This window comes from Callorhinchus milii, unplaced genomic scaffold (assembly GCF_018977255.1).
Source record: "Callorhinchus milii isolate IMCB2004 unplaced genomic scaffold, IMCB_Cmil_1.0 Scaffold2, whole genome shotgun sequence".
NCBI lineage: Eukaryota > Metazoa > Chordata > Chondrichthyes > Chimaeriformes > Callorhinchidae > Callorhinchus > Callorhinchus milii.
In genome coordinates, this window is record NW_024704743.1 from 3,425,925 (window position 1) to 3,451,428 (window position 25,504).

Consider the following 25,504-nt stretch of genomic DNA (forward strand, 5'->3'; position numbering starts at 1 on the left):
TTGGTCATTTTCAGTCTACGACTGTTTGTGGGACATTGCTGTGCGCAATTGGCTGCCGCGTTCGCCCACAATTATACAGTCAATTCACTTTACAGTGTGATCTGTGAAGCGCTTTGGGACGTCCTCCCGACGTGAAAAGCGCTATATCAAATGCAAGGATTATTATTATTATTATTATTATTGCTGTGCGCAATCGGCCGCCGCGTTCGCCCACAAATATACAGTCAATTCACTTTACAGTGTGTCCTGTGAAGCGCTTTGGGACGTCGAGAAGACGTGAAAAGCGCTATATCAAATGCGAGGATTATTATTATTAACCCTGTCTCTCCCGCTAACCCAGCCATTAACCTCTTCTCTCCCACTACCCACTAACCCACCCATTAAGTCTGTTACTTCCGCCACCCGCTAACCCAGCCATTCGCGCCTTCATTTCCAGCACCCGTTAACCCGCCATTAACCTTTTCTCTCCTGCTACCCACTAACCCAGCCATTAACTGTGTCACTCCCAATGCCCGCCAACCCAGTCATTAACTCCTTCACTTCCAACACCTGTTAACCCAGCCATTAACCCCTTCTCTCTCACGAATCCAGCCATTAACCCTGCCACTGCTGATACCCCAACCGTTAACTCAACCCGATTACACCAGCCACACTGCTCATCCTCACTGTTAACCCCTTTTTTTCCAACTCGTTCCAAATTATTACCCCCCCCAACACACACACACACATCTCTCTCTCTGCTGCCCCGGTCTCAGTAACAGAATAGTGGATGAGTGTGCGGTGTGTTAGGGCCGAAACAAAGTCACGCATTTGATAAAAGTCATTATTTAATAAACATCCAGCAAACGTGGCACATGATAGCAATCCTCCTTACCCGCCTGTGGCGAAAAAAATGGCACAATCTCACCTCACTCTCAGTCAGTGTAGAGACCCTCACTCTTTCACAGTGCTTGACTGGTCATTGTGGTCGAATGTTTCCGTAGCAAACTGTGTGACAATTCTGCGCAGAGCAGCGTCTCACACACACACACACACACATACAGCGAAGAGGGTTGGATCTGGGGATTCTATCTTCAAATCCTACTCCTTTTCATCGGGGTCTTAATTGTTACCTCTGCCACTCACCACCCCGTCAAGCTTGGTGTCTGACTCTGTCCCTGTGCAGCCCCCCATACCCTGTGTGAGGAGTGCCATATAAATGACAGTTGTCGTTGTTGTTGTTGGCCCAGAAGAGAACTCGTTTTCTCGGGCCAAGGGAAGGCTGTCGCTGGGAGACCGAAGGCTATGTGTAGCTGATGGAAAGGGTGCAGCTGTATGCCCCCGATTCCCAGGACAGGACCCGGATCAGGATTGTGTCCCTGGGGCCAACTTCCCCCCCCGTCTTGATGTCAGCATCAAACTGAACGAGAACAATAACATTGTAAACCGGAGACACTCATCAAGAGAGACACAGCCATTAATTCCCTCCAACACACTTCTCCAGCATCAGCGATTGTGCGGAGTTGGTTTTATACATGTGCGTTCCCCCCCGGATTTGGTTTACAAAATATGGTTTCCCCTTACTGGTGGACACAGTCACTACACCAACGGCAATCACAGCCCAGCCCAGGATTTGCATCGTTGTCTCCCTCCGTCACCGTGTGACCCACTGAAGGCCTTCACATAAACAGTGGGTGAAATGTTTGTGTGGGTGGGCTGGTTTGGGTGTGGATAGGTGGTTGAGGGTGAGGGCCAGTTGGATGTGAGTTGGGTCTGAAGTGGATGTGGTAGGTGGGTTGGGAGGGAGGTCATAGGCTGCAGTTGTCCACACAGGGCTCGCTGGCCTGGAATTGTTGGTAGATACTGACCATTGGGAACATGACCAGGGCCCCGAGCAGGGAGCCGGCCTGGATGGCAACCCCACACCATATCAGCGCCTTGTGGCCTGCCTCGTGCAACAGGCTGCCCAACGTCACCTTCAGGTAGGAGAAGACACCAGTGAAACTAATCCATCCCAACACCTGGTACAGAGAGAGAGAGAGAGAGATAGAGAGTAGTTTATAGTGGAGTCCTGTAGTGTAGTGTTTAGAGCACTCGCCTTGCAAGCGAGAGGACCTGGGTTTGATTCCCAGGCGGGGCAAAACCTTAGGCAAGTTTCCTCACTCCACATGCCTCTGGTTACTTAGCAATAAGTAGGAACCCAGTTGTTAGTCGATTGGCGGATCGCTGTTCCACTGGAAATAATCCCTCTATATAAAAAAAATTGGTCACTCAATCCACAACTGTTTGCGGGACATCGTTGGGTGCAATTGGCTGCTGTGTTTCGCCTACAAAATAGTCAATTATAGTATATTCTGTGAAGCGCTTTGAGACGTCCCAGCAATGTGATAAAGCGCAATACCAAATGCAACAATTATTATTATTATTGTTATTATTAAGTCTTGGCCTCGTCTGCTGAGCGCAGCTTCACTCCAACAGTAACATCCTGGGATGTGGGACAGGGGTTGAACGCCTGTTTCCTGTCAGTGTGATCCTTAGGCCAGTTCATTCCCACAGATAGTTTGCTCAGCAACTCAAGGGCACAGATATCAGGAGATTACCAAATAGAGCAAAGGGAGAGATTGGATGTATTTTACACTGTGGTTAGATGTGGAACCCTGGTTCAGACAGAATCCATATTTAGCTAAAAAGAGGGAATGAGATAAATATCTGATAAGGAGAAATATAAAAGTGAGGGACGAGGTGGTGTGACATAATAATAACTGTATTTGGTATAACTCCTTATCCCCATTAGAAGGACATCTCACAGCGCTTGCTTCACAGGATTTAATAATAATAATAATAATAATCCTTGCATTTGATATAGCGCTTTTCACGTCTTCTAGACGTCTCAAAGCGCTTCAAAGGAGTGACTGTGTACTTTGTAGGCAAATGCGGCAACACAATTCCGCACAGCAATATCCCGCAAACAGCAATGGAGAGAGGTTTCAATTCCATTTGGGGGGAATTGTTGGCCAGGATACAGAGAGAGAGAGAAACTACCTTCTCTTTTTGAATAGCCTCGCTATTATTATTTAACTTTGTTTTTAAAAATAAATTATTACTCCCGATCTTTAACGTGCACCTGACCAGGCAGACCGGACGGACCTTGGTTTAACGTCTCACCAAAAGGACGCCACCTCCGACAATCAAACAGCCCCCCAGAGCTGTATTGTAGTGTCAATTTAGGCGATGTAATTCCAAGTCCTGAGGTGGGGCTTGAACCCACAACCTTCTGACTCGGAGGCAAGAGTGCTACCGACTGAGCCCGGCTGACACACACACACACACTGAGCCCGGCTGACACACACACACACACTGAGCCCGGCTGACACACACACACACTGAGCCCGGCTGACACACACACACACACTGAGCCCGGCTGACACACACACACACTGAGCCCGGCTGACACACACACACACACTGAGCCCGGCTGACACACACACACACACACTGAGCCCGGCTGACACACACACACACACACTGAGCCCGGCTGACACACACACACACACACTGAGCCCGGCTGACACACACACACACTGAGCCCGGCTGACACACACACACACTGAGCCCGGCTGACACACACACACACACACACACTGAGCCCGGCTGACACACACACACACACTGAGCCCGGCTGACACACACAGATGTTGGGCGAATGGCCTTGTGTAGTGACTGTTTGCGCCGCACTTACCACCAGCGTGTCCCCTGACACCTCTCTCAGCAGCGGGGGACAGGGGCTCAGAGCTGCCAGAGCCAGGATGTAGGCACCAAAGATGGTCCCGAGCACAGTCAGGATCCCCAGAACCACATCCGACCTGCAACAAACACACCACAGTTACCAACCCACCAACAGCCTCCCTCCCACAGCTCTCAGCCACTGAATGCTAGATTGAGCTGTTAAATAATGGTTTAAGGTGATGAAAAAAAAACTTTGAATAATCCTTGCATTTGATATAGAGCCTTATCACATCTTCGAGACGTCTCAAAGCGCTTCACAGAATAATCTGTAAAGTGTAGTGACTATATTTTCTGGGCAAAACACGGCAGCCAATTGCGCACAGCAGTGTCCCACAAACAGTCGTGGATTGACTGACCAAGATATTATTTAACTTTTTTTTGAAAAAGGAATTATTACCCCCGGAAACGGTCCGCCAATCGACTAACAACCGGGTTCCCATTTACTGCCAGGCTAACAGAGATGTGCGGAGTGAGGAAACTTGCCTAACGTTTCGTCCCACCCGGGAATCGAACCCGGGTCCTCTTGTTTGCGAGGCGAGCCCTCTAACTAAAACGCCACGGGACTCCATGACAACAGTAATACACAGTCAATTCACTTTACAGTATATTCTGTGAAGCGCTTTGAGTCGTCGTGGGGATGTGATCCAGCACTGGAACAAATGCAAGGATTATTATATTATTGTTTGATAAAAGTGCCTTTCACGTTGGGAGGACGTTCTCAAAGGGCTTCACGGGATATACTGTAAAGAGTAGCGGCTGTGTGTATTTGTGGGCAAATGCGGCAGCCAATTTTCACACAGCGACGCCCTACAAACAGCCGTCAAGTGAGTGATCAGTTTTTAAATCTGGGGAATTGCCGACCAGGACATCAGCAGAGAAAGAGAGACAGAGAGAGAGAAAGAGAGAGAGAGAAACTCTTTGCCTCTCTTTCCCAATAGCTGCGGGATCTTTACCAGACGTCTCGAAGTTTCACGTCTCATTCAAAGGATGGCGTCTCCGACTGCGCAGAGCGGCCCCAGCACTGAGCCGGGGTGTCAGCCTGGACTGGGCGCCTCTCCACTCTCCCCCTTGTCCATTGCCCTCTCCCCTGCCCCCACCTTCACCCTCACCTCCCACTCCATTTGACCTCCCTTATGCCCTCTCCCCTTCCTGCTCTCCCTCTCCCCCTTGTACCTTCCCCTGCTCCCCCCTCCCACTCGCCCCTCACTTCCCTCTTGCCCCTTGCCCCCCTCACTGTGGCTGTCCCTCACCTGCACAGGATGAACATGGCTATGAAGCAGGCGATGGGGTTGGCCAGGTTGCCGAGGACGACAGCCAGATGGAAGGTCAGGAAGCCGTAGGGCAGACAGGAGTAGGTCTGGATGGAGGGCAGGACCCCATTGACCAGGGCGTTGGAGAAGCCCATCAGAGCCAGCAGGTACATGTTTCTGGACGTCCAGAACGTGGGTAGGGGTTGTGGCTGGGGAGCCTGTTTGCTGGCCTCTGAATCATCCTCAGAGAGGGGGTCCGACTCCACGATGTCCCCTGCTCCCCCGGGCCCCGAGCCTCCAGGGGCCCGAGGCATGACCACCTGCGTCAGGGTGGTGAAGGCCAGCCAGGACACCAACAGGGTCGCCAACAGGAACCAGTAGAAGGTGGAGGCCTCGAAGTTCTCCTGTAGGTACTCAGGCCGCAGCTCGGAGGCGTTCCCCAGGGATTGGTTGCGGCACTCCAGCTTGCCCACGCCTTGTGCCAGGGCAGCCATGCAGGGCACCAGTGCGCTCAGCCCCTGCCCCACAAAGAAGGTGCGGATGTACCTAGGCGGCAAGCGGTACATGAAGGGCAGGAAGGTGACGTTGGAAGTGCAGCAGGCCAGTGCCAGCACGAAGGCCAGGCTGAGATAGGCCACACTGACCTGCCGCTCGCCAGCAGACACCGTCCGATGCCAGAAGCAGGCCAGCAGACCCGAGGCCACCACGCTCAGCCCCTGCACCAAGTGGATCATGTAGCCCTCGTTCAGCAGCCCCGGGGCCAGGCGATAGGCCAAGGTCACAGCCAGAGGCCCCACGTTAGCCAGTGCGATCAGCACTGTCAGGTACGCTGGCAGGTTCCATCCTGTGGACAGAAGAACATAAGAATTTGCTGGGCAAAGTTCATGGCCGTCGCTCAACATGTTGTGTCTCAAACAAACACTGTATCCCCAGATATCATTTCCTAGCAGAACTCTATCTCATTTGTTCTTGAAAGAAACAACATTTGCTGCTTCCGCCGTCTGTTTCCTGAAGTTTACGACTCGCTCACTCAGGTAGTGTTTCCGCAGATTTGTTTTGAATTTGCCCCCCTTCGATCGCAGGCCGCGTCCTCTGGTTCTATTATTCAGCACAAGATAAAACAGATTATCATGGTCCACATTATCTCCTCCGCCAACTCATTCTTACCACAATCTTTGAGTTGTGGAGTTTCTCTGTCCCTGTCTTACCTTCCTAGTGTGTACAGGGCATGCCTGGCCTACACTTCTTGTAGTGTGCCTGTAAGTATAGTTTATTAGGTACATTATAATAATAATAATAATTATTCTTACATTTGACACAGCACCTTATCACGCGCTTCACAGAATATGCTGAAAAGTGAATAGTCTGTACTTGCCTTGGGCGAAACGCGGCAGCCAACTGTGCACATCAGTGTCCCACCTGCTCTAACCACTAAGCTACAGGACTCCATAGTTTACGTATAGTTTATTAGGTGCATTAGTTACTAACTCTAACGCAGATTTCCAGTGACGTACTCCATACACCTCTGCCCGGAGTGAACCTGTTTTGTGAAGTGCCTGAGGTTTACCTGTAGCGTTACCTATAGAGTGGCGGCTGTTATCTGTGACTGCGGCTGTAGTGTCTTTAATCGTGTGCCTGTAGCACACCTGTAGCACAGGAGTCCTGTAAGCTCAGTGGTTAGAGCACTCGCGTCACAAGCAAGAGGACCTGGCTTCGAATCCCTGGCGGGGCAAAATGTGGGGCACGTCTCCTTACTCCCCACATCCCTTTACCCAGCAGTATGTTGGTAGTCGATCGGCGGATCGCTTTTCCGGGGCTACAAATCCCTCCGAAAAACAAAAATGGTAGAAAAACAATAACCCGGACACTCGATCCGCGACTGTCTGCGGCGACGCTGCTGTGCGCCATTGGCTGCCGCTTTTCTCCCGCAAAACACACAGTCGGTTCACCTCACAGCATATTCTGCGGAGCGCTTTGAGACGTCTCGAAGCCGTGATAGGGCGCGGTGTCAAATGCGAGGTTATTTATTTATTATTACAACTGCGGTGTGTCTCGTGTGCGCCTGCGGCGAGGGCTTGATATGCGCCACTCACCTTCCGGGAGCACTTTTGTCACCACTGGAAGCTCGACCCACAGGGCGTTGACCGAGACCCAGGAGCCCATTCCGAAGAGCGCCACCAGGAGATGAGTGAGGAGAGGGTTAGCCAACGTTAGCTCTGCCATCCTCCTCGCTCAGCTGGAGGGGGTGGTGGGGGTGGTGGGGAAGGGTGGGGGGGGAGAGAGAGAGAGAGAGAGAGAGAGAGAGAGAGAGAGAGACAGGTGTCAAGTCTCAGGTACGAGGCTCAGATTTGTTCTGAATTTACCCGCCTTCGATCGCGGGCCGTGTCCTCTGGTTCTACTGTTCAGCACAAGATAAAAGGGTTCAAGCCCCCACGTCAGGTCGTGGAATCACATAGTCTAAGCCGACATTGAGGGTGTGTTGCGTTGTTAAACCGAGCCAGTTCGGGTGGACGTTAAAGATCCCGTGGGGTGTATTCGAAAAGAGGAGGGTAGTTTCTCTGGCCAACCATCCCTGGCCAATCCCGGGTGTCCTGGCCAACCATCCCCCCAAATAAAATTGGTCACTCACTCTACGGCTGTTTGCGGGACACTGCTGCGCGCAAACTGGCCGCAGCGTTTCACCCGCAAAGTACGATCACTGCACTTTACAGTAAGTCCTAAGAAGCCCTTTGTGACATCCATATCAAATGCAAGGATGATTATATATAAACAAGAACAACAACATTACACTGTATAGCTCCTTTCACCTTGCGTGGACGTTCCCGCATCGAGGGGACAATCAGCGTTTCGGACCCGGGCTGAGGGTCGGGGTCAGGATCGGGGAGGGTGGAGGCCAGGCGGGGGGGAAGGAGGGCGATCGAAGGCATGGTCGAAGAGGAGGGTCTCGAGACAGGTCTTGGAGGAGGCAAAGGGAGGGGACTGCAGGACGGAGTACCAGAGGGTGAGGGCAGAGTGCCCGAAGGCCCGTCCACCAGTTGCGGGGCGGGGGGGGGTCAAGGCGGGGGACGTGAAGCAGGCGGAGCCCACTGAGCGGAGGGAGCGGGCAGATCGACGGGGTGGGGGGGGGGTGGAGGCTTATGAGGCTGTGGAAGTAAGGGGGAAGGGAGCACTTCCCAACTCCTGGATTAGGAACGTGGAGTCCTGTAGCTCAGTGGTTAGAGCACTCGCTTTGCAAGCGAGAGACCTGAGTTCAATTCCAGGCAGAGGGCGAAACCTTGGGCAAGTTTCCTTACTCCACACAGAGCCTAATAATAATCCCTCCAAAACCAAAAACAATAATAAATTGGTCATTTTCAATCTACGACTGTTTGTGGGACATTGCTGTGCGCAATTGGCTGCCGCGTTCGCCCACAAATATACAGTCAATTCACTTTACAGTGTGTTCTGTGAAGCGCTTTGGGACGTCCTCTCCCGACGTGAACAGCGCTATATCAAACGCGAGGATTATTATGATTATTATTATTATTATTATTATTATTATTATTCTGCCGCTGTAACTGTTTTGTCACTGTCTTTCCGGGGGCGGAAACGTTGACCGCTTCCTGCCTTCCTGCTCAAGTGGGCACTGCTCTGCGCGTCTTTGTGTCGGGTGCGTTTGCCAGCGAGCGCCGGTTACACGCGCACACACACGCGCGCACACGCACGCACACACACTCACACGCACAGACACTCGCTCGTCTGCGCACGTCTCAGCTCTGGGCACGGCCACACTGTGGAACGCGCAGCGAGCCCCAACCAAACCAAACCGAACCGAACCGAACCAAAGCAAACGTACCTGCTCTCTCCAACCGGTCTGGCGTGTGCGCAGTGAGACGAGCAGCACTCTGTGACCAGTGGGATCATCAGCAGTCATCAGCCCGGCTTCACACTTCCTCCTGTCCCTACGCGACAGGGGCGCTCGAATGGAAAGTTGCGACGCGGAGTCCTCGAGGGGGGACTGTGGGCGGAACACACACAGACAGAGCTGGAGCGGGGGCTCTGGGTGTCACACACAGACACAGACGCAGACAGACCCGGAGCGGGGGCTCTGGGTGTCACACACAGACACAGACGCAGACAGACCCGGAGCGGGGACTCTGGGTGTCACACACAGACACAGACGCAGACAGACCCGGAGCGGGGGCTCTGGGTGTCACACACAGACACAGACGCAGACAGACCCGGAGCGGGGACTCTGGGTGTCACACAGACACAGACACAGACAGACCCGGAGCGGGGGCTCTGGGTGTCACACACAGACACAGACGCAGACAGACCCGGAGCAGGGGCTCTGGGTGTCACACACAGACGCAGACGCAGACACAGACAGATCCGGAGCGGGGACTCTGGGTGTCACACACAGACGCAGACAGACCCGGAGCAGGGGCTCTGTGTGTCACACACAGACAGACCCGGAGCGGGGGCTCTGGGTGTCACACAGACACAGACGCAGACAGACCCGGAGCGGGGGCTCTGTGTGTCACACACAGACAGACCCGGAGCGGGGGCTCTGGGTGTCACACAGACACAGACGCAGACAGACCCGGAGCGGGGGCTCTGTGTGTCACACACAGACAGACCCGGAGCGGGGGCTCTGGGTGTCACACAGAGACACAGACGCAGACACAGACAGACCCGGAGCGGGGGCTCTGGGTGTCACACACAGACGCAGACGCAGACAGACCCGGAGCAGGGGCTCTGGGTGTCACACACAGACAGACAGACCCGGAGCGGGGGCTCTGGGTGTCACACAGACACAGACACAGACAGACCCGGAGCGGGGGCTCTGTGTGTCACACACAGACACAGACAGACCCGGAGCGGGGGCTCTGGGTGTCACACAGACGCAGACACAGACAGACCCGGAGCGGGGGCTCTGTGTGTCACACACAGACACAGACAGACCCGGAGCGGGGGCTCTGTGTGTCACACACAGACACAGACAGACCCGGAGCGGGGGCTCTGTGTGTCACACACAGACACAGACAGACCCGGAGCGGGGGCTCTGGGTGTCACACAGACACAGACACAGACAGACCCGGAGCGGGGGCTCTGTGTGTCACACACAGACACAGACAGACCCGGAGCGGGGGCTCTGTGTGTCACACAGACACAGACAGACCCGGAGCGGGGGCTCTGGGTGTCACACAGACACAGACACAGACAGACCCGGAGCGGGGGCTCTGGGTGTCACACAGACACAGACAGACCCGGAGCGGGGGCTCTGTGTGTCACACACAGACGCAGACGGACCGGGGGCTCCGGGATACCCCCCACTTGACGCACCGGTGTCTGCTGTGACCCGGTGAGGCAGTGCAATGACCCACCCGCTCGCTGACCGGCCCCGGCGGCCCCCGCGGCCCCGGCCAACCAAGGCCGAGCTGGCAGGGTCCGGCCTCTTAAAGGGACAGGCGTTCCATAGCCAGCGACAGGGGACCCGGGTTCAGTTCCCGGGGGGACAGACGGGCGGGCGGGCGGCGGGGGGGGGGGGGGGCGCGAAAAAAACCCGGTCCAGTTCCTTTACTCCGCTCACGCGCCTCTGTCTACCCCTTTCGAGGCGCCTCGAGGACGTGACGAGGCGCTGCTGTGTCGAACGAGAAGTCCCGGGGATCCGGGAAAGGCTCATAATAATAATAATATAATAATAATAATAATAATAATAATCCTCGCATTGGCGGTAGCGCTTTGAAATTCAAGACGATGCCCCCCACCAACCCCCCACCCCCGAGAAGGTCTCGGACCCGAAACCCTCTCTCTCTCTCTCTCTCGCTCTCCATCGACGCCGCCCGACCCTCCGAGCGGTCGTCCGGGTGAGAAGTCCGTGCGTGTTTTTAAACCCGAAAGACCGGGGGGGGGGCGCGCGGGGTTTGGTGGGGGGGTGTGTGGGGTTGGGGGTGTGGGGGGGTGTGTGTGGGGTTGGGGGTGTGGGGGGGGTGGTGGGGGGTGTTGGGGGGGGTGTGGGGTTGGGGGTGTGGGGGTTGGTGGGGGTGTGTGGGGTTGGGGTGTGGGGGGGGTGTGGTGGGGGTGGGGTGTGGGGGGGGGGTGTTGGGGGTTGGGGGTGTGGTGGGGGGGTTGGGGGTGTGGGGGTTGGGGGTGTGGTGGGGGGGTTGGGGGTGTGGGGGGGGGGTGTGGGGGGGGGGTGTGGGGGTGGTGTGGGGGTGTGGGTGGGGGTTGGGGGTGTGGTGGGGGTGTGGGGGTGTTGGGGGGGTGTGGTGGGGGGGTGGGGTTGGGGGTGTGGGGGTTGGGGGTGTGGTGGGGGGGGTTGGGGTGTGGTGGGGGGGTGGGGGTTTAGGGTGGGGGGGGGGTTTCCAGTTGACCCCATATTTTTTGGGGGGTGGGGGGGGGGGGTCCAGTAATTGGCCACCTGCTGAGCTGCTGACGTCTGCAGCCGGTGTTGATGCAGCTCAGGAGGGGCTGTCAGGGCTGTGGCTCTGTGTGACGTGGCTTTCATGTGTGAGTGAGTGAGTGAAGTGAAGTGACTGAGGCTCAGACACACACACATCAGTATAATAACCCCCTGGGGAATTTGTGTCGGCTCAAAGTGGACAGCAGCAGCAGCACGTGACCCGGCCGGTGGAGCGACGTTACCTTTAAAGCCTGCGGCGGCAGCGGCGGCGGAGGTGGTGGGGGGGGGGGCTGGCGGGAGCGGGGCCGGGGAGGAGGAGGAGGAGGAGCCAGAGCAAGAGCGGCGCGCGCAGAGAGCCAAGTGACGTACGTGCGAGCGGGCCAATCAGGAGAGAGAGGGGGGGGAGGAGGGCGGGGCGGCGCTCAGTGAGCGAGTGCGACTGACGGGCGAGCGGACCAATCGGAGCCGCGCGGAGCCGGGCCGGAGGGACGGGCGAGCGGGCCAATCGGAGCGAGGGAGGGCGGGGCAGACGGAGGAGCGGCGGCCAATCGGCGTGCGCGAGCCGCGGTGGTGGGGGCGGGACCCCCGAGGCAGCGATCAGGTGAGTGGGTGACGTGAGCTCGCGGCGGCGGTGGCGGTTTATCCCGGGGGGGGGCGGGCCCGGGGGGGGGGGGTGTATTGTACAGATATATGTGTGTGTGTGTGTGTGTGTCTGAGGGCTGTGTGTGAGGGGAGTTTTACACCACACTGTACGCGGTGGTGGGGGTGGGGTGTGTGCTCCGTATACACAACACGGGGGGGGGGGTGTGTACTGTGTGTACACAGGAGGGGCGCGCGCATGAGGGTGGGTGTGTGTGTGGGGTGTACTGTATATACACAGGAAGGGCGCGCGCATGAGGGTGGGTGTGTGTGTGGGGGGGGTACTGTATATACACAGGAGGGGCGCGCGCATGAGGGTGTGTGTGTGAGTGTGGGGGGGTACTGTATATACACAGGAGGGGCGCGCGCATGAGGGTGTGTGTGTGTGGGGGGGGGTACTGTATATACACAGGAGGGGCGCGCGCATGAGGGTGTGTGTGTGTGGGGGGGGTACTGTATATACACAGGAGGGGCGCGCGCATGAGGGTGTGTGTGTGGGGGGTGTACTGTATATACACAGGAGGGGCGCGCGCATGAGGGTGTGTGTGTGTGGGGGGGTACTGTATATATACAGGAGGGGCGCGCGCATGAGGGTGTGTGTGTGTGGGGGGGGTGTACTGTGTATATATACAGGAGGGGCGTGCGCATGAGAGTGTGTGTGTGTGGGGGGGTGTACTGTGTATATACACAGGAGGGGCGCGCGCATGAGGGTGTGTGTGTGGGGGGGTACTGTATATACACAGGAGGGGCGCGCGCATGAGGGTGTGTGTGTGGGGGGGGGTGTACTGTGTATATATACAGGACGGGCGTGCGCATGAGGGTGTGTGTGTGTGGGGGGGGTGTACTGTGTATATATACAGGAGGGGCGCGCGCATGAGGGTGTGTGTGGGGGGGGTGTACTGTGTATATATACAGGAGGGGCGTGCGCATGAGGGTGTGTGTGTGTGTGTGTGTGGGGGGGTACTGTATATATACAGGAGGGGCATGAGCATGAGGGTGGGTGTGTGTGCGGGGTGTGTACACGAGGGGCGTGCGCAGGAGGGCGTGTGTGTGCGCGCGGGAGGGTGTACACGAGGGGCGTGCGCGGGAGGGTGTGTGTGTGAGGGGGTGCACACACACACACGGTACAATACACCCGTCAATTTGCATATGAACTGCCCTTTAAACATCACATCGGTGCCTCGACCCGTTCAGCTTTCTCCCCCCCCACCACCACCTCCACAGCATCGCCCGCCTCCGCCACTGCCTCGGGCCACCAAGACCCTTTTAGCTTTGACCACTCCAACTCCCAACCCCCTGGACTTCCCAACCCCCTGGACTTCCCAACCCCCTGGACTTCCCAACCCCCTTCCCGCCACACGTTACAGACTATTTGAAACTCTGCGGCTTGTGTCCTCTCCCGCTCTGTGACCCTATCATCATCATAATAATAATAATAATCCTTGCATTTGATATAGCGCTTTTCACGTCGGGAGGACGTCCCAAAGCGCTTCACAGAACACACTGTAAAGTGAATTGACTGTATATTTGTGGGCGAACGCGGCAGCCAATTGCGCACAGCAATGTCCCACAAACAGTCATGGATTGAAAATGACCAATTTATTATTGTTTTGGTTTTTTGGAGGGATTATTATTAGGCGTGTGGAGTAAGGAAACTTGCCCAAGGTTTCGCCCGCCCATCATCATAATAAATCCTTGCATTTCATATAGCGCCTCGTCACATCTTCTGGACGTCTCAAAGCGCTTCACAGAGTATACTGTGAAGTCCATTGACTGTATATTACTTGAGCGAAACGCGGCAGCCAATTGCGCACAGCAGCGTCCCACAAACAGTCGTGGATTGAATGACCAAATGTTTTCTTTGACGGATTATTATCCCCAGAAAGCGATCCGCTGATCGACTAACAACCGGGTTCCTACTTACTGCTCGGTAAACAGAGGCGTGTGGAGTAAGGAAACTTGCCCTAACATTTCGTCCTGCCCGGGAATTGAACCAACCCAGGTCCTCTCGCTTGCGAGGGGAGTGCTCTAAACACTGAGCTACAGGACTCCGCTATCAACCCCATCCTCACCCGGTTTCCCGTCTCCCAGAAGATCGAGTTCGAAATACTCCTTGCTTTTAAAGACCTCCATGATCTTGCCTCCACCCTATCTCTGTGACCTCCGAAAATCTTCCCGACCCGCCCGCCCGCCCCCTCCTCCCGGCGGGCACCGGCCTGCTCCACTTCCCCCTGCCCTGCCCACTCCACCAACATACCTCCAACCCTCTGTAACTCTATCCTGAAGCCTCTCTGCCTTGCCCCCTCCCTTGCCTCCTTCAAGGCCCATCTCAAAAGACTTCCTCTTTTTGACCGTGCCTTCTGTCATCATCCAACCTCCACCATCCCTGCCCTCCACCTCCCTCGAATTCAGCACCCAACTGCGGTACAGACCTCAACTGTCCAGCGCCTTGGGACATCCTCCCCAAGTGAAAGTAAATGCAATTTGTTGTTGAGTATAATTTTCTAAAAAAAATTGAACGTATGTAAAGAGGCACGTTAAGGCGGGGGATGGGGATTAGGTGGTGGGTTGGTGGGGCGGTTATATGGAGACCTCCCAACGCTGACGGCTTTGCCTCTGGTTGCAGTGACTGTTTATTGGTGAGTTACATTGGGTGAGGAGTGAGTTTGATGAGGAGAGCTGAGCGGGCACATGGAGATACCCCACCACACCCTCAGACGCCCGTTGCCGAAACAGGGTGGCAGTGTGGAGAGCCAACGCCGGTCTAACACCAGAGTGGGCTCACTGAAGCCGGTCAGGAACCTCCGCAGGACCCTGAGGAGAAACCGTCCCAACTACACGGTGCACGAGACAGACAACGACATGCTCCTGATCATCTCCAACGAGGAGGAGACGGACAGACGGCCCTCCAAGAAGCTGGGGGTCAGGAGGAGCACTGGTAGGCGGAACCCCAGCCGCAGGGTTAGAGTCAGGCTGCCTCCGAGCTTCTCTCGGCACCGGGTTTCCCTCAAGAAGGTCAGCTCGCGCAGCGCCAAAGCCCTGCACAAGGTGGGGGTGCCGGAGGTGAGGGAGGAGGAGAACGGGCTGCCTGAGGTGGACCGATGGGGCCAGCAGCTGCCCGCCGAGGTCCTTGTGCACATCTTCCACTACATCGTGTCGTCGGAAGGGGCCGTGCCATTCCTGTGCAGGTAAGGCTCTCGCAGAGATCCCGAACCCTCAACCTTACCACTCAAAACCCCCACCCACAGCCTGATCCCCTCTCCACTGCCCCACTCTCCACTGCCCCACACTCAGTCTAACCCCCTCTCCCACTGCTCCAACCCAGCCTTACTCCTCTCCACCCCACTCAAACCCCCCACCCGAGCCTCACTCCCTCCCCCACTGCCCCGCCCCCAGCCTCAACCACTGCCCTGCCCCCCTGCCTTAAATTGGCCACCCTCAAATTTGCCCACTCCCCACTGCCCCACCTCCAACCCTCAACCGCCCCGTCTCCCTCGGCCCCCTCACCAACAGCCACGGATCACACCCAACTGTTCACTGCCCCGACCCATCTTCTCAGCTCCTCCACTGGAGCTCTTTACTCTAATCACATTCCCTGCTCTCTCCCTATCGCTCCCCCGCTGGAGCTCTCTAGTCTAACCCCCATTCCCTGTATCTCAGTGACTGACTCGGCTGCTGTAGGCCTGGTAGCAGCCTGTGGGGAAGGTGAGGATCAAGAACGGTCATTCTTTGTCGAGGGCGAAACCCCAGGGAGGTTTCCTTACTCCACGCGCCTCTGATTACCTGTTCCCTCAATCCATGTCAGTTTGTGGGACACTTGACACGCGTTGCGTCCCACAAAATACACAGTCACTCCACTACGCAGTCACTGGGGGAGGTGACAACGACGCATCAACAACAACAACAACAAATTTCATTTACACAGCGCCTTTCACGTCGGGAGCACGTCCCAAGGCGCTGAACAGTCAGGGATGTGGACCCGAGCTCGGGGTTGGGATCAGGAGGGGTGGAGGGTAGGCTGGGTAGGGAGAGGAGGGTGGCTGAAGGCACGGTCGAAGAGGAAGATCTTGAAACGTGCCTTGAAGGTGGCAAGAAGGGGGCGGGCAGGGGGGTGGTGGTGAGGTGAAGGGACTGTGGGATGGAGATCCAAAGGGTGGGGGTAGAGAGGCTGAAGGCCTGACCCGTCGATGGTGGGTTGGGCGGGGGACGTGGGGCAGGACGGGTTATTATCATTACGCCTGCGGGTAAGAAGTCAGCAGGTCACAGAGGTAGGAAGGAGCAAGGCCATGGAGGGCTTTGAAGGCGAGGACAAGGATTTTGAACTCTTATCCTCTGGGGGATGGGGAGCCAGTGGAGCCGAACGAGGGTGGGGGTGATTTGGGTCACGGAGCCTGGTGTGGGAGAGGACGCGAGCTGCAGAGTTCTGCTCGATCTGCATCAAACGCGGACCGACTCTGGCGTTCAGACAAAATAACCATCCGACCGAGCTTTGTAACCGGTTAGACCCGAAGTGAATGCGTTTCTAAGGGTGTTTCTTACCTGTGTGTTGTGATTTATGCGCGAAGAAGATGTCCTGTACGAGGAGGTCGGTGATAAAGTGAGTTAATTACTTTTTAACTGGAACAGATCAAAGGTGGGCATTGAGTCACTGGACGTTTCTTCACAGACACAGTGTGCGCGGGTGCCCAGCCCAAACCCCACTCCCCCACTCGCTGCCCTCAAACCCTGTAAAATTCCTCCTCTTAATCCCGTCTGGTTCAATTCTGGTTTATGTCCGAGACCCCCACGTTCACACAGGTTTACAGGGAAGGGCAAAAAGAGAGTGCATTTAACCTCCCCTTTAATTCCTCTTTGTGACTATCACCAAGTTTATGCTCCCACGTGACTCAGTCATGATCACATTGCAAATCATTGATCACATTTATCCTGTTGTGAACCCTCAAAAATCATCGCAGCCTCCATCAGGGCATCCTGGTCAGCTCCGGTGACAAGAGCCCCATCTTTTAAAATGTAATAGTTCTTGCATTTGTTATAGCGCCTTATCGCAACATTGAGATGTCTCAAAGCCCTTCGCAGGAAAGCCCTTACACTGGAAAGTGAAGGCGACTGTGTGTATTTTGTGGGCGATACGCGGCAGCCGATTTTGCACAGCAGGGTTCCGCAAGCAGACGTGGAATGAGAGACCATATTTTTTTGACCGCAAGCAAGAGCACCCGGGTTCGATTCCCGGGCGGGGTGGGGGGGGGGGGGGGGGGCGAAATGTTGGGCAAGTTTCCTGACTCCACACGCCTCTGTTTCCCTAGCAGTAAGTAGGAACCCGGGTTGTTAGCCGATTGACGGATCGCTTTTCCGAGGGTAAGAATCCTTTCAAAAAAAATTATAATTTGGTCACTCAATCCACTGTTTGTAGTACGCTGCTGTGGAACCAGAGGGTGGGGGGGGTGGGGTGGGGGTACAGGGTAGGTTTTCACAATGGAGAGATATAAACAGTGACCCCCAGGGAGCAGTGTTAGCGCCACTGCTTTTTTTCCATTTCTACACATGATCTGCATTCTGGTACAATTTGTAAATTTGCAGATAATAACAACAATAATAATCTTTGCATTTGATATAACGCTTTTCACGTCTTCAAAGACGTCTCAAAGTACTTCACAGAAGATGCTGTGAAGTGAATGGACTGTATATTTGTGGGAGAAATGTGTAGCCAATTGCGTACAGCAGTGTCCCGTACCAGTGACTCAAATCTATTATTTTTTTCTTGGAGGGATTATTATCCGTGGAAAGTGATCCGCCAATTAACTAACAAACAGAGGCATATGGAGTAAGGAAACTTGCCTAAGGAAGGTTTCGCCGTGCTCGGGTATTGAATCCAGCAGCAGATCAATGAACCAGCCCAGCCAATTCTTACAGTTTACCAGGTTTTGACAGATCGTTTAACCCCTTTTCCCCGTCCTTGCTCCTTACCTATTAACAGCCTTATTTCCCCAACTATCTAAAAACATCCCAGTTTACTCTGCCTCTGAGGCTGTGAGTCCCACACTCTCACGGCCCTCTGGGTGAGTTAATGCTCCCTCATCTCATCTCTAACAAAATATGTTTTGTCCTCAAAATACATCAAACTTTACAGTATATCCTGCGAAGCGCTTTGAGAAGTCCCAACGTCTCTATAGCATTGTCTTGATAAGGCGCTATATCAAATACAAGGATTATTATTTTAAAAAATAATAATTTGGTCACTCAATCCACGACTGTTTGTGGGACACTGCTGTATGCAATTGGCTGCTGCATTTCACCCACAAAATATACAGTCAATTCACTTTGCAGTGTGTTCTGTGAAGCGCTTTGGGACGTCTCGAAGACGTGATAAGGGAGATTATTATTATTAAGCGTCCTGGCTCTAATGTTAAGACCACTTCCCCTGTTTTCACTCCGACACCAGAGGGCAGAGTCATCCATTCTCAAACTTATCGATTCTTTTTATTATATTATTTTACATACCTCAGTCAGATCAGCCCACAGATTTTGAGCTCACCATTTAAGCCAACCCTCCAGTGCAGTGCTGGTGGGGCGCTGCGTTGTGGAAAGTGCCGTCCTTCGGGTGAGACATTAAACCGAGGCCCCATCTGCCTGTTAAAAGATTCCTCGGTCCAAATCGAAAAGGTGTCCTGGCCGACAATCCCCTCCCCCTCCCCGATAAAATTGGCCATTCACTTCATGGCTGTTTATAGGACATTGCCTACAAAATACAGTCACTACAGGTGACGCTAAACCCTGTGAAGCACTTTGAGATGATATGAAAGGTGTATGAAATGTAAGGATTACGGTTCAGCCGTGATGCCGGGCGAGGACAGGAGTCTTATCTTCCTGTGTCTCGGCACAGCATGGCACGGATTGCCCTGACCGCTGTGCTCTGTGTTACAGGGTGTCGCGAGTTTGCCGCCTGTGGTATGGAGCCGCTGCTAGCCCCAGCCTGTGGCACAGAGTCACCATCGGCTACTGCTGGGTACAGCCCGGTAACCAACAGCTTCCTCCCATTCAGAGAAAGATCCAGAACACTCTCGACTGGCTGCGAGTGGCAAGGTTTGTACAACAACAACAATAACTTGCGCTTTTATAGCACCTTTCACGTGGGTAGCATCTTGGAGCGCTTAATGGTGACGAAGCCTGACCCTGAGCTGAGTGGGAGTTGGGGGGCAAGTTAACAGTCTCTGTCAGGTCCCCCTCTTACCTTCGCTGGTTCAGTGAAAACAGACCCATGTTTTACCTATACCTCCTCAGCCGTGTGGCCTCTCCATTGCTCTGAACTCTGTTCTGTAAACAGGTGGCTACCCAGGTATTCCAGCTATCGCTTAACCAATGGCTTGTGTAAATGTTTCTTCACCTCCCGACCTCTATTGTGGAGTCCTGTGGCTCAGTGGTTAGAGCACTCGCCTCACAAGCAAGAGGACCTGGGTTTGATTCCAAGGCAGGGCGTAAAGTTGGGCAAGTTTCCTTACTCCACAGCAGTAAGTGGGAACCCGGTTGTTAGTCGATTGGCGGGTCGCTTTCCGGGGATAATAATCCCTTTGCATTTTCAAAAAAAAAATTATAATTTAGTCACTCAATCCACGACTGTTTGTGGGACACTGCTGTGCGCGATTGGCTGCCGCATTTGGGCCACTAAATATACAGTCAATTCACTTCACAGTGTGTTCTGTGAAGCGCTTTGAGACGCCTCGAAGACGCGAAAAGGCGCTTTATCAAATGCAAGGATTATTATTATTATTCAGTGCTGCTGCCACCAATGCTCACTTTCCTCTCTTCCAGCCTCTTACAATATGAGCTCTCGAGTACGGAACATTTGAAATGTACAGAGTAGCTTTGCTGAGGTTTGACCAGTGCCTTGTGTTGACATCCTGGCTCAGCCCGGGACCCTGTCAGAATGCTGGCAGCTCCTGTTATCGAGGGCCAGCCGATATTCCGAGTCTCCAATGGACACATTATGACCCTGGAGACCCTCAATCAGCATTGGTGAGAGAGTCGCTTTCCCCCTCGTGCTGAGATGTCAGTGTCTCCAGCATGTCAGTGTACTCGAGCCACCCAGAGGCTCGTTGCTGAGACGTTCAGTGTGATATTCCCTGTTCAGCAACTGCAACAACTTGCATTTATATCGCGCCCTTCACACGGGGTAGCGTCCCGGAGCACTTGACAGTGACGTAGTCTGATACTGAGCCAGGGGGAGAGAGAGTGAGAGGGAGGAGGGAGGTGACCATAAACAATCAAAAAGGAAAGTCTTTAGGTGGGGAGGGAGGGGGGCGAGGTAGAGGGATTGAGGGAGAGATTTCCAGAGTTCTGGGGTGTAATGGCTGAAGGCACGGCCACCGATGGTTCAGTGTGATATTCCCAGTTTATAGGATCATAGGATCTTACAGCACAGAAGGACGCCGTTCGATCCATCGTGGCTGTGTCGCTCCTTGAAAGAGTTACCCAATCAGTCCCACTCCCCCGCTCTTACCCCATAGTCCTACTATTTTTTTCTTTTCAAGTACCTATCCAATTCGCTTTTGAAAGCTATTATCGAATCTGCTTCCACCACTTTTTCAGGCAGTGGGTTCCAGACCGTAACAACTCTCTGGGTTAAAAAAAAAAAAAATTCTCCTCATCTCCCCTTTGCCCCTTGTGCCAATTATCTAAAATCTATGTCCTCTGGTTACTGACCCTCCCTATCTACTGTATAAAAAACCCTCATAGTTTTGAATACCTCTATTAAATCTCCCCTCAACCTTCTCTGCTCTAAGCAGAATAATTCCAGCCTCTCTATTCTCTGTTCAGTGTGATATTCCCTGGTCAACGTGACATTTCCTGCTGTGGTGAGGCAGTGAGCAGGTTGACCTTGTTGAAAAGGAACATAGAGGTTATGTGGTAAAGTGGAGAGTTTTGGGGCCTGTTTAACGGTGAGATGCTCCCTCTCTCTTTTGTCCTGTCCTCGCAGGTTTACACAGCTTCGGGAGTTTTCTCTCTGCCACTGGACCAATCTCGTGGGTTACGTCATGCAGGTCAGGTTTCCAGTCGTCGGACATCCAGACAGGACATTCCACCTGGGAGCCGCCGTCAATTTTTAAAAATTTTAAACTAAATCTATATTTATCGGTAGACATACATCTACACGTATCTCAAAAGGAATCAAATCCCATCACAGAATGAAGAAACGCAATACGCTGTGACAAGTGGAGTGTTGTACCACCCCCCCCCCTCCCCATCTCCCGCCCCCATCCTTTATGGGGAGTGTGGACAGGTTAACGGCACACAGGATGTGCACGTGCTTTTTGGCACGCTCGCTTTAAACGCAGTCGGGAAATGCTCCCGTGCGCACTACGTACATGTGCGTTTCAGCACACACCCCGGTAAGGGGCGCTTGCTGATCACGGATGGCGCCCAGATGTGCACCGTACGCGCACACGATTCCACAACCAAACACCCGGATACGTCGCAACACAGACCATTACAAGTACGCTAAATACCCAACAAGTCCGTTTATAGCTTGCGCCGTGTTATACCAGCAGCAAAAACATGCGTTTATAATTGCGCCCCTCCCCGGGGAAGGGTTGGGGACTGGGGGCATGGTTTGGGTGTCTGGGGACAGCGAGAAGGGGCGGGGGGGCAGCAAGACAGCGGAAACAGTGAAGGTCCCGATCGAGCAGTCTCTCTGATTACTGTTTGGCTGTTGTTTCAGGCTGTGACGGAGTCGTGCCCTCACCTGGTGTCTCTGTACCTCACTAACTGTGTCAGCGTGACCTCCGATGTGTTTGAGCGGCTGGCCACACACTGCCCCAAGCTGGAGAGTCTGAACCTGCAGCATTCTGTGGTAGGTGGCCATGAGACAGACATTCCCCCCCCCGCCCACCCCCCCCACCTTGCCCCCACCTCTCGACCTGCCTTCACTCTGGCCTCTGGGTCAGTCCTCACTCACAGCAGTGTCCCACAAACAGTATATTCTGTGAAGCGCTTTGAGAAGTCTCAAAGACATGATAAGTATTGATGCTGCGGGGGCGCAGTGGCCTGTATTGCTGTTGTGGGTGGGGGGTGGGTGGGGGGCGTTCTGTATTGATCCTGTATTGTGGCTCTGTCCTTGCAGATCGACTCCGCGGCTGTGGTCAGCTACTTGGAAGCTGCCGGCCACAAACTGAAGCAGTTTCGTGTGACCTACAGCACCCGTCTGAACTCCATCTTTAACGCCATTGTGGTAAGTCGGGGGTGGGGGGGAGTTTAAGAGTCAAGAGTCCTGTCAGGTTCCTCTCCAGTCTCCTCCTCCCCCCTCTCCTCTCTGCCCACCATCAGCTGCCGAGCTCGCATTCAGTAACTGCACACCCCGCTGTCTCTCGAGTTCTCAATCCCATTCTCACTCTTCCTCCAACAATCCTTCTCTGGGCTTTCCGTGTGTAGGTGGGATATACGGAAATCTCAGCTCGGTTTGGAGACTCTTTCGCCTGGTGATGGGTTTTCCACATATGTCTGGGTGGGGGGAGGATTGTGTCGGGTGCTGGCCTGTAGCTGTGTTATGGTTCTCTCCCCAGGTTGTGTTGTGCTGTGTGTGTGAGTGGGTGGGGGCTGGGGGACGGGGGGACGGAGATGCCGGCTATATAACTGTATGTTATGGCTATCTCCGCAGGGTGGCTGCTGCACTGAGCTACGGCTGCTGGAGGTGAACACCGAGATCAAACAGAGCAATGCTTACTTCCAGTTCTGTATCGAGTTGCTTCAGGCCAGCTGTCCTAAGCTCCAGGTACCCTACCACTTCTCTTTATTACTCTCACACTGTAACCCTCTCTGTTACTCTCACACTGTAACTGTTAGTCTGTGTGTTGCTCACACTGTACACTAACAATAATAATCCTTGCACTTGATAGAGCGCCTTATCACGTCTTCAAGACGTCTCAAAGTGGCCTGTATTGCTGTATTGCTATCACAGAATATACGGTAAAGTGAATGGACTGTAGATTTTGTGGGTGAAATGCGCACAGCAGCGACCCACAAACAGTCGTGGATTCAGTGACCAAATTATTATTATTTTTTTAAATTTATTTTTATTCTGAAGGGTTTATTACCCCTGGAAAAGCGATCCACCAACAACCGCATCGCTATTTACTGCTGGGTAAACAGAGGCATGCGGAGTAAGGAAACTTGCCCAACGTTTCCCCCTGCCCGGGAATCGAACCCGGGTCCTCTCGCTCTAACCACTGAGCTGCAGGACTCCATAAGTATGTGTGTTACACTGTATAATATAAGCCTCTCTTTTGCTCAAGTTCACGCCTGTCTCTCTCCCCCCCCACCCACACCCCACCCCAGGTGCTGCGGCTGCTGAACCTGACCTGGTTCCCGAAGGGGAGTGGGGTGGCTGTGTCGTCGGGGGTGGGGTTCTGTCAGCTGGAGGAGCTGTGTCTGGCCACCTCCTCCTTCTCGCTGGTCACCGACGAGGTTCTGGGAAAACTGCTGTTCATGTCCTGCCGTCTGCAGACCCTGGACCTGCGCGGCTGTTACCGCATCACTGCCGCCGGACTGCAGCTGCTGCCCTGCCACAGTAAGCCCCGCACCGCCGTCCATTCCCCCCGCCATCCCCTCCCCAACACACACACAAGCCCCCGGCCTTAACCCGTACGTTCCCCTCGCTCCGCTACCCCACCACAGCAAGACCCCTGCTCCGCCACTTCGCCCCACACACAGTTAGCTCCCGCCATACCCTATACCCCTATTCTTGCTACCGCCCCCCCAAGCGCACACAGTAAGCCTTACCCCCTCCCCGCCGCACTAAACCCCCTCCATTGTATCACTGCTCTGTGCTACTCTGCCCTGCCTGAGGACCGACCGATGTCTTGCTTGCAGACTTGGAGAGGCTGTTCCTGGGGCTGTACTGCAGCACCACCAACCTGGTGCTGGCCAAGCAGGGCTCCGAGCAGATGGCCCTGAAGTGGCGTCACTCACTCCGGGACCTGGACCTGACCGGCCAGTGCTACAAGGAGAAGGACCTGGAGCAGGCCATGGGCATCCTAGCCGGGCCCCAGGGCAACCACGTCCTGCGTTCACTCAACCTCGCCGCCACCAAGGTCACTCTGGACGCTATCAGGTAACCGCTTTTGTCCTGGGATTAGAGGAGAGAGCTCCAGTGGGGGAGCGAGCACCAGCACAGACACGATGGGAGAGAGAGAGAGCAGGGAATGGGGTTAGAGAGTTCCAGTGGGGGAGCCAGCACCAGCACAGACACGATGGGAGAGAGAGAGAGAGCAGGGAATGGGGTTAGAGAGTTCCAGTGGGGGAGCCAGCACCAGCACAGACACGATGGGAGAGAGAGAGAGAGCAGGGAATGGGGTTAGAGAGTTCCAGTGGGGGAGCCAGCACCAGTACAGATCCACTGAATCGCCTGTGCTGAGGATGGTGAGTGTGTGCTGACGTGCTGCTGTGTGTGGTCTCTCTCAGGGTGGTGGTGAGCAGCAGCCCAGCGCTCAGCTACCTGAACCTGACCTCCTGCCGCTGCCTGCCGCGGGGACTCAAACGCATCTACCGCGGCGAAGAGGAGATCCGACAGTTTGTCAACAAGCTACTGGCCAGCCGCGAGGACCTCAGCTCACCAGGAGAGACGGAGCGCCGGGCAAGGCACTGAGCCGGGGAGGGGGGGACGAGCTGTAGGACCCCCTCCCTCCTCGCTTCCCCCGGCACGCGTCTCCGGGCGAGCAGTGTGGTTGGGGCACGATGGTGGGGAAAAGAAATGTGTGCGTATCGGGTTCTATAGAGTTGGAAGCACATGGGGTGAACGGAGGATAGAAACATAGGGAACAGCCCCACGCTGGAGCTCGCTCCACTCCATTCCACTCCACGGTGTGCAGCAATAAAGTGGTTATCCAACTGTTCCTGCTGTGCCTCAGCCTCCTGCCTGCCGCAACCTCCCCCTCCTCCCCCACTGACCCCCCCCCCCCCCTTCTCCCCTGCCCTCTCCACCACCCTTCCTTCCTTCCTTCCTCCCTCCCCTCTACCCCACCTTCATCCCCCCCTCCCCCGCCCTCCACAGCTCAGTGGGGGAACATGTGGGGAAAGTGTGTCTCAGGTGTGTGTTTTGTAGAGTACAGGCAATTGCTTTTTTTTTAAAATGCTGGTCTGTGCTGGTGTCCATCAGCCTGCGTTGTCCTGGTTTGAGCAGAGCTGATGTATAATGTACATATTACATTATGGATTTGTGTGTAGCTGTTAATGTGGGATTATAATCAAGAATTAGAGACTTGATTTGGGGCAGTGTTTTTTTTTTCTGTTTGACCTGGTGATCCAAGGGATTTAACTAAAGAAAGACTTTTATATTCTGAAGTTTGAAGGCATTTTTCTTTCAGGTTAGCCAAGTGTGACACACACAGAAACTCATCACTGTGATCAGCCCGGTGTCTGACACACCAAGGAAATCCGTCACAGTGATCAGCCGGGTGGCTGAAACATGGAAACCCAT

The 25,504-nt window shown here is 54.6% G+C and overlaps 2 protein-coding genes across 2 annotated transcripts; one reads left to right on the plus strand and one right to left on the minus strand.

The window, feature by feature from the left end:
- Positions 1-809: 809 nt before the first annotated feature.
- On the minus strand, positions 810-11,679 carry slc52a2 (solute carrier family 52 member 2). The gene is made up of 6 exons (XM_042332459.1): positions 11,643-11,679; positions 8,851-9,012; positions 7,109-7,251; positions 5,016-5,859; positions 3,719-3,842; positions 810-2,000 (listed from the first exon to the last, which is right to left on the minus strand). The coding sequence occupies exons 3-6, from the start codon at positions 7,236-7,238 to the stop codon at positions 1,788-1,790; spliced, it is 1,311 nt and encodes a 436-aa protein (XP_042188393.1). The 5' UTR covers positions 7,239-7,251; positions 8,851-9,012; positions 11,643-11,679; the 3' UTR covers positions 810-1,787.
- A 258-nt stretch (positions 11,680-11,937) lies between these two features.
- On the plus strand, positions 11,938-24,976 carry fbxl6 (F-box and leucine-rich repeat protein 6). The gene is made up of 10 exons (XM_042332318.1): positions 11,938-12,001; positions 14,666-15,227; positions 18,961-19,119; positions 21,011-21,074; positions 21,752-21,883; positions 22,154-22,261; positions 22,688-22,801; positions 23,365-23,596; positions 23,899-24,139; positions 24,490-24,976. Exons 2-10 carry the CDS (start codon positions 14,731-14,733, stop codon positions 24,671-24,673), a joined length of 1,731 nt encoding a protein of 576 aa, XP_042188252.1. The 5' UTR covers positions 11,938-12,001; positions 14,666-14,730; the 3' UTR covers positions 24,674-24,976.
- The last annotated feature ends 528 nt before the right edge of the window (positions 24,977-25,504 follow it).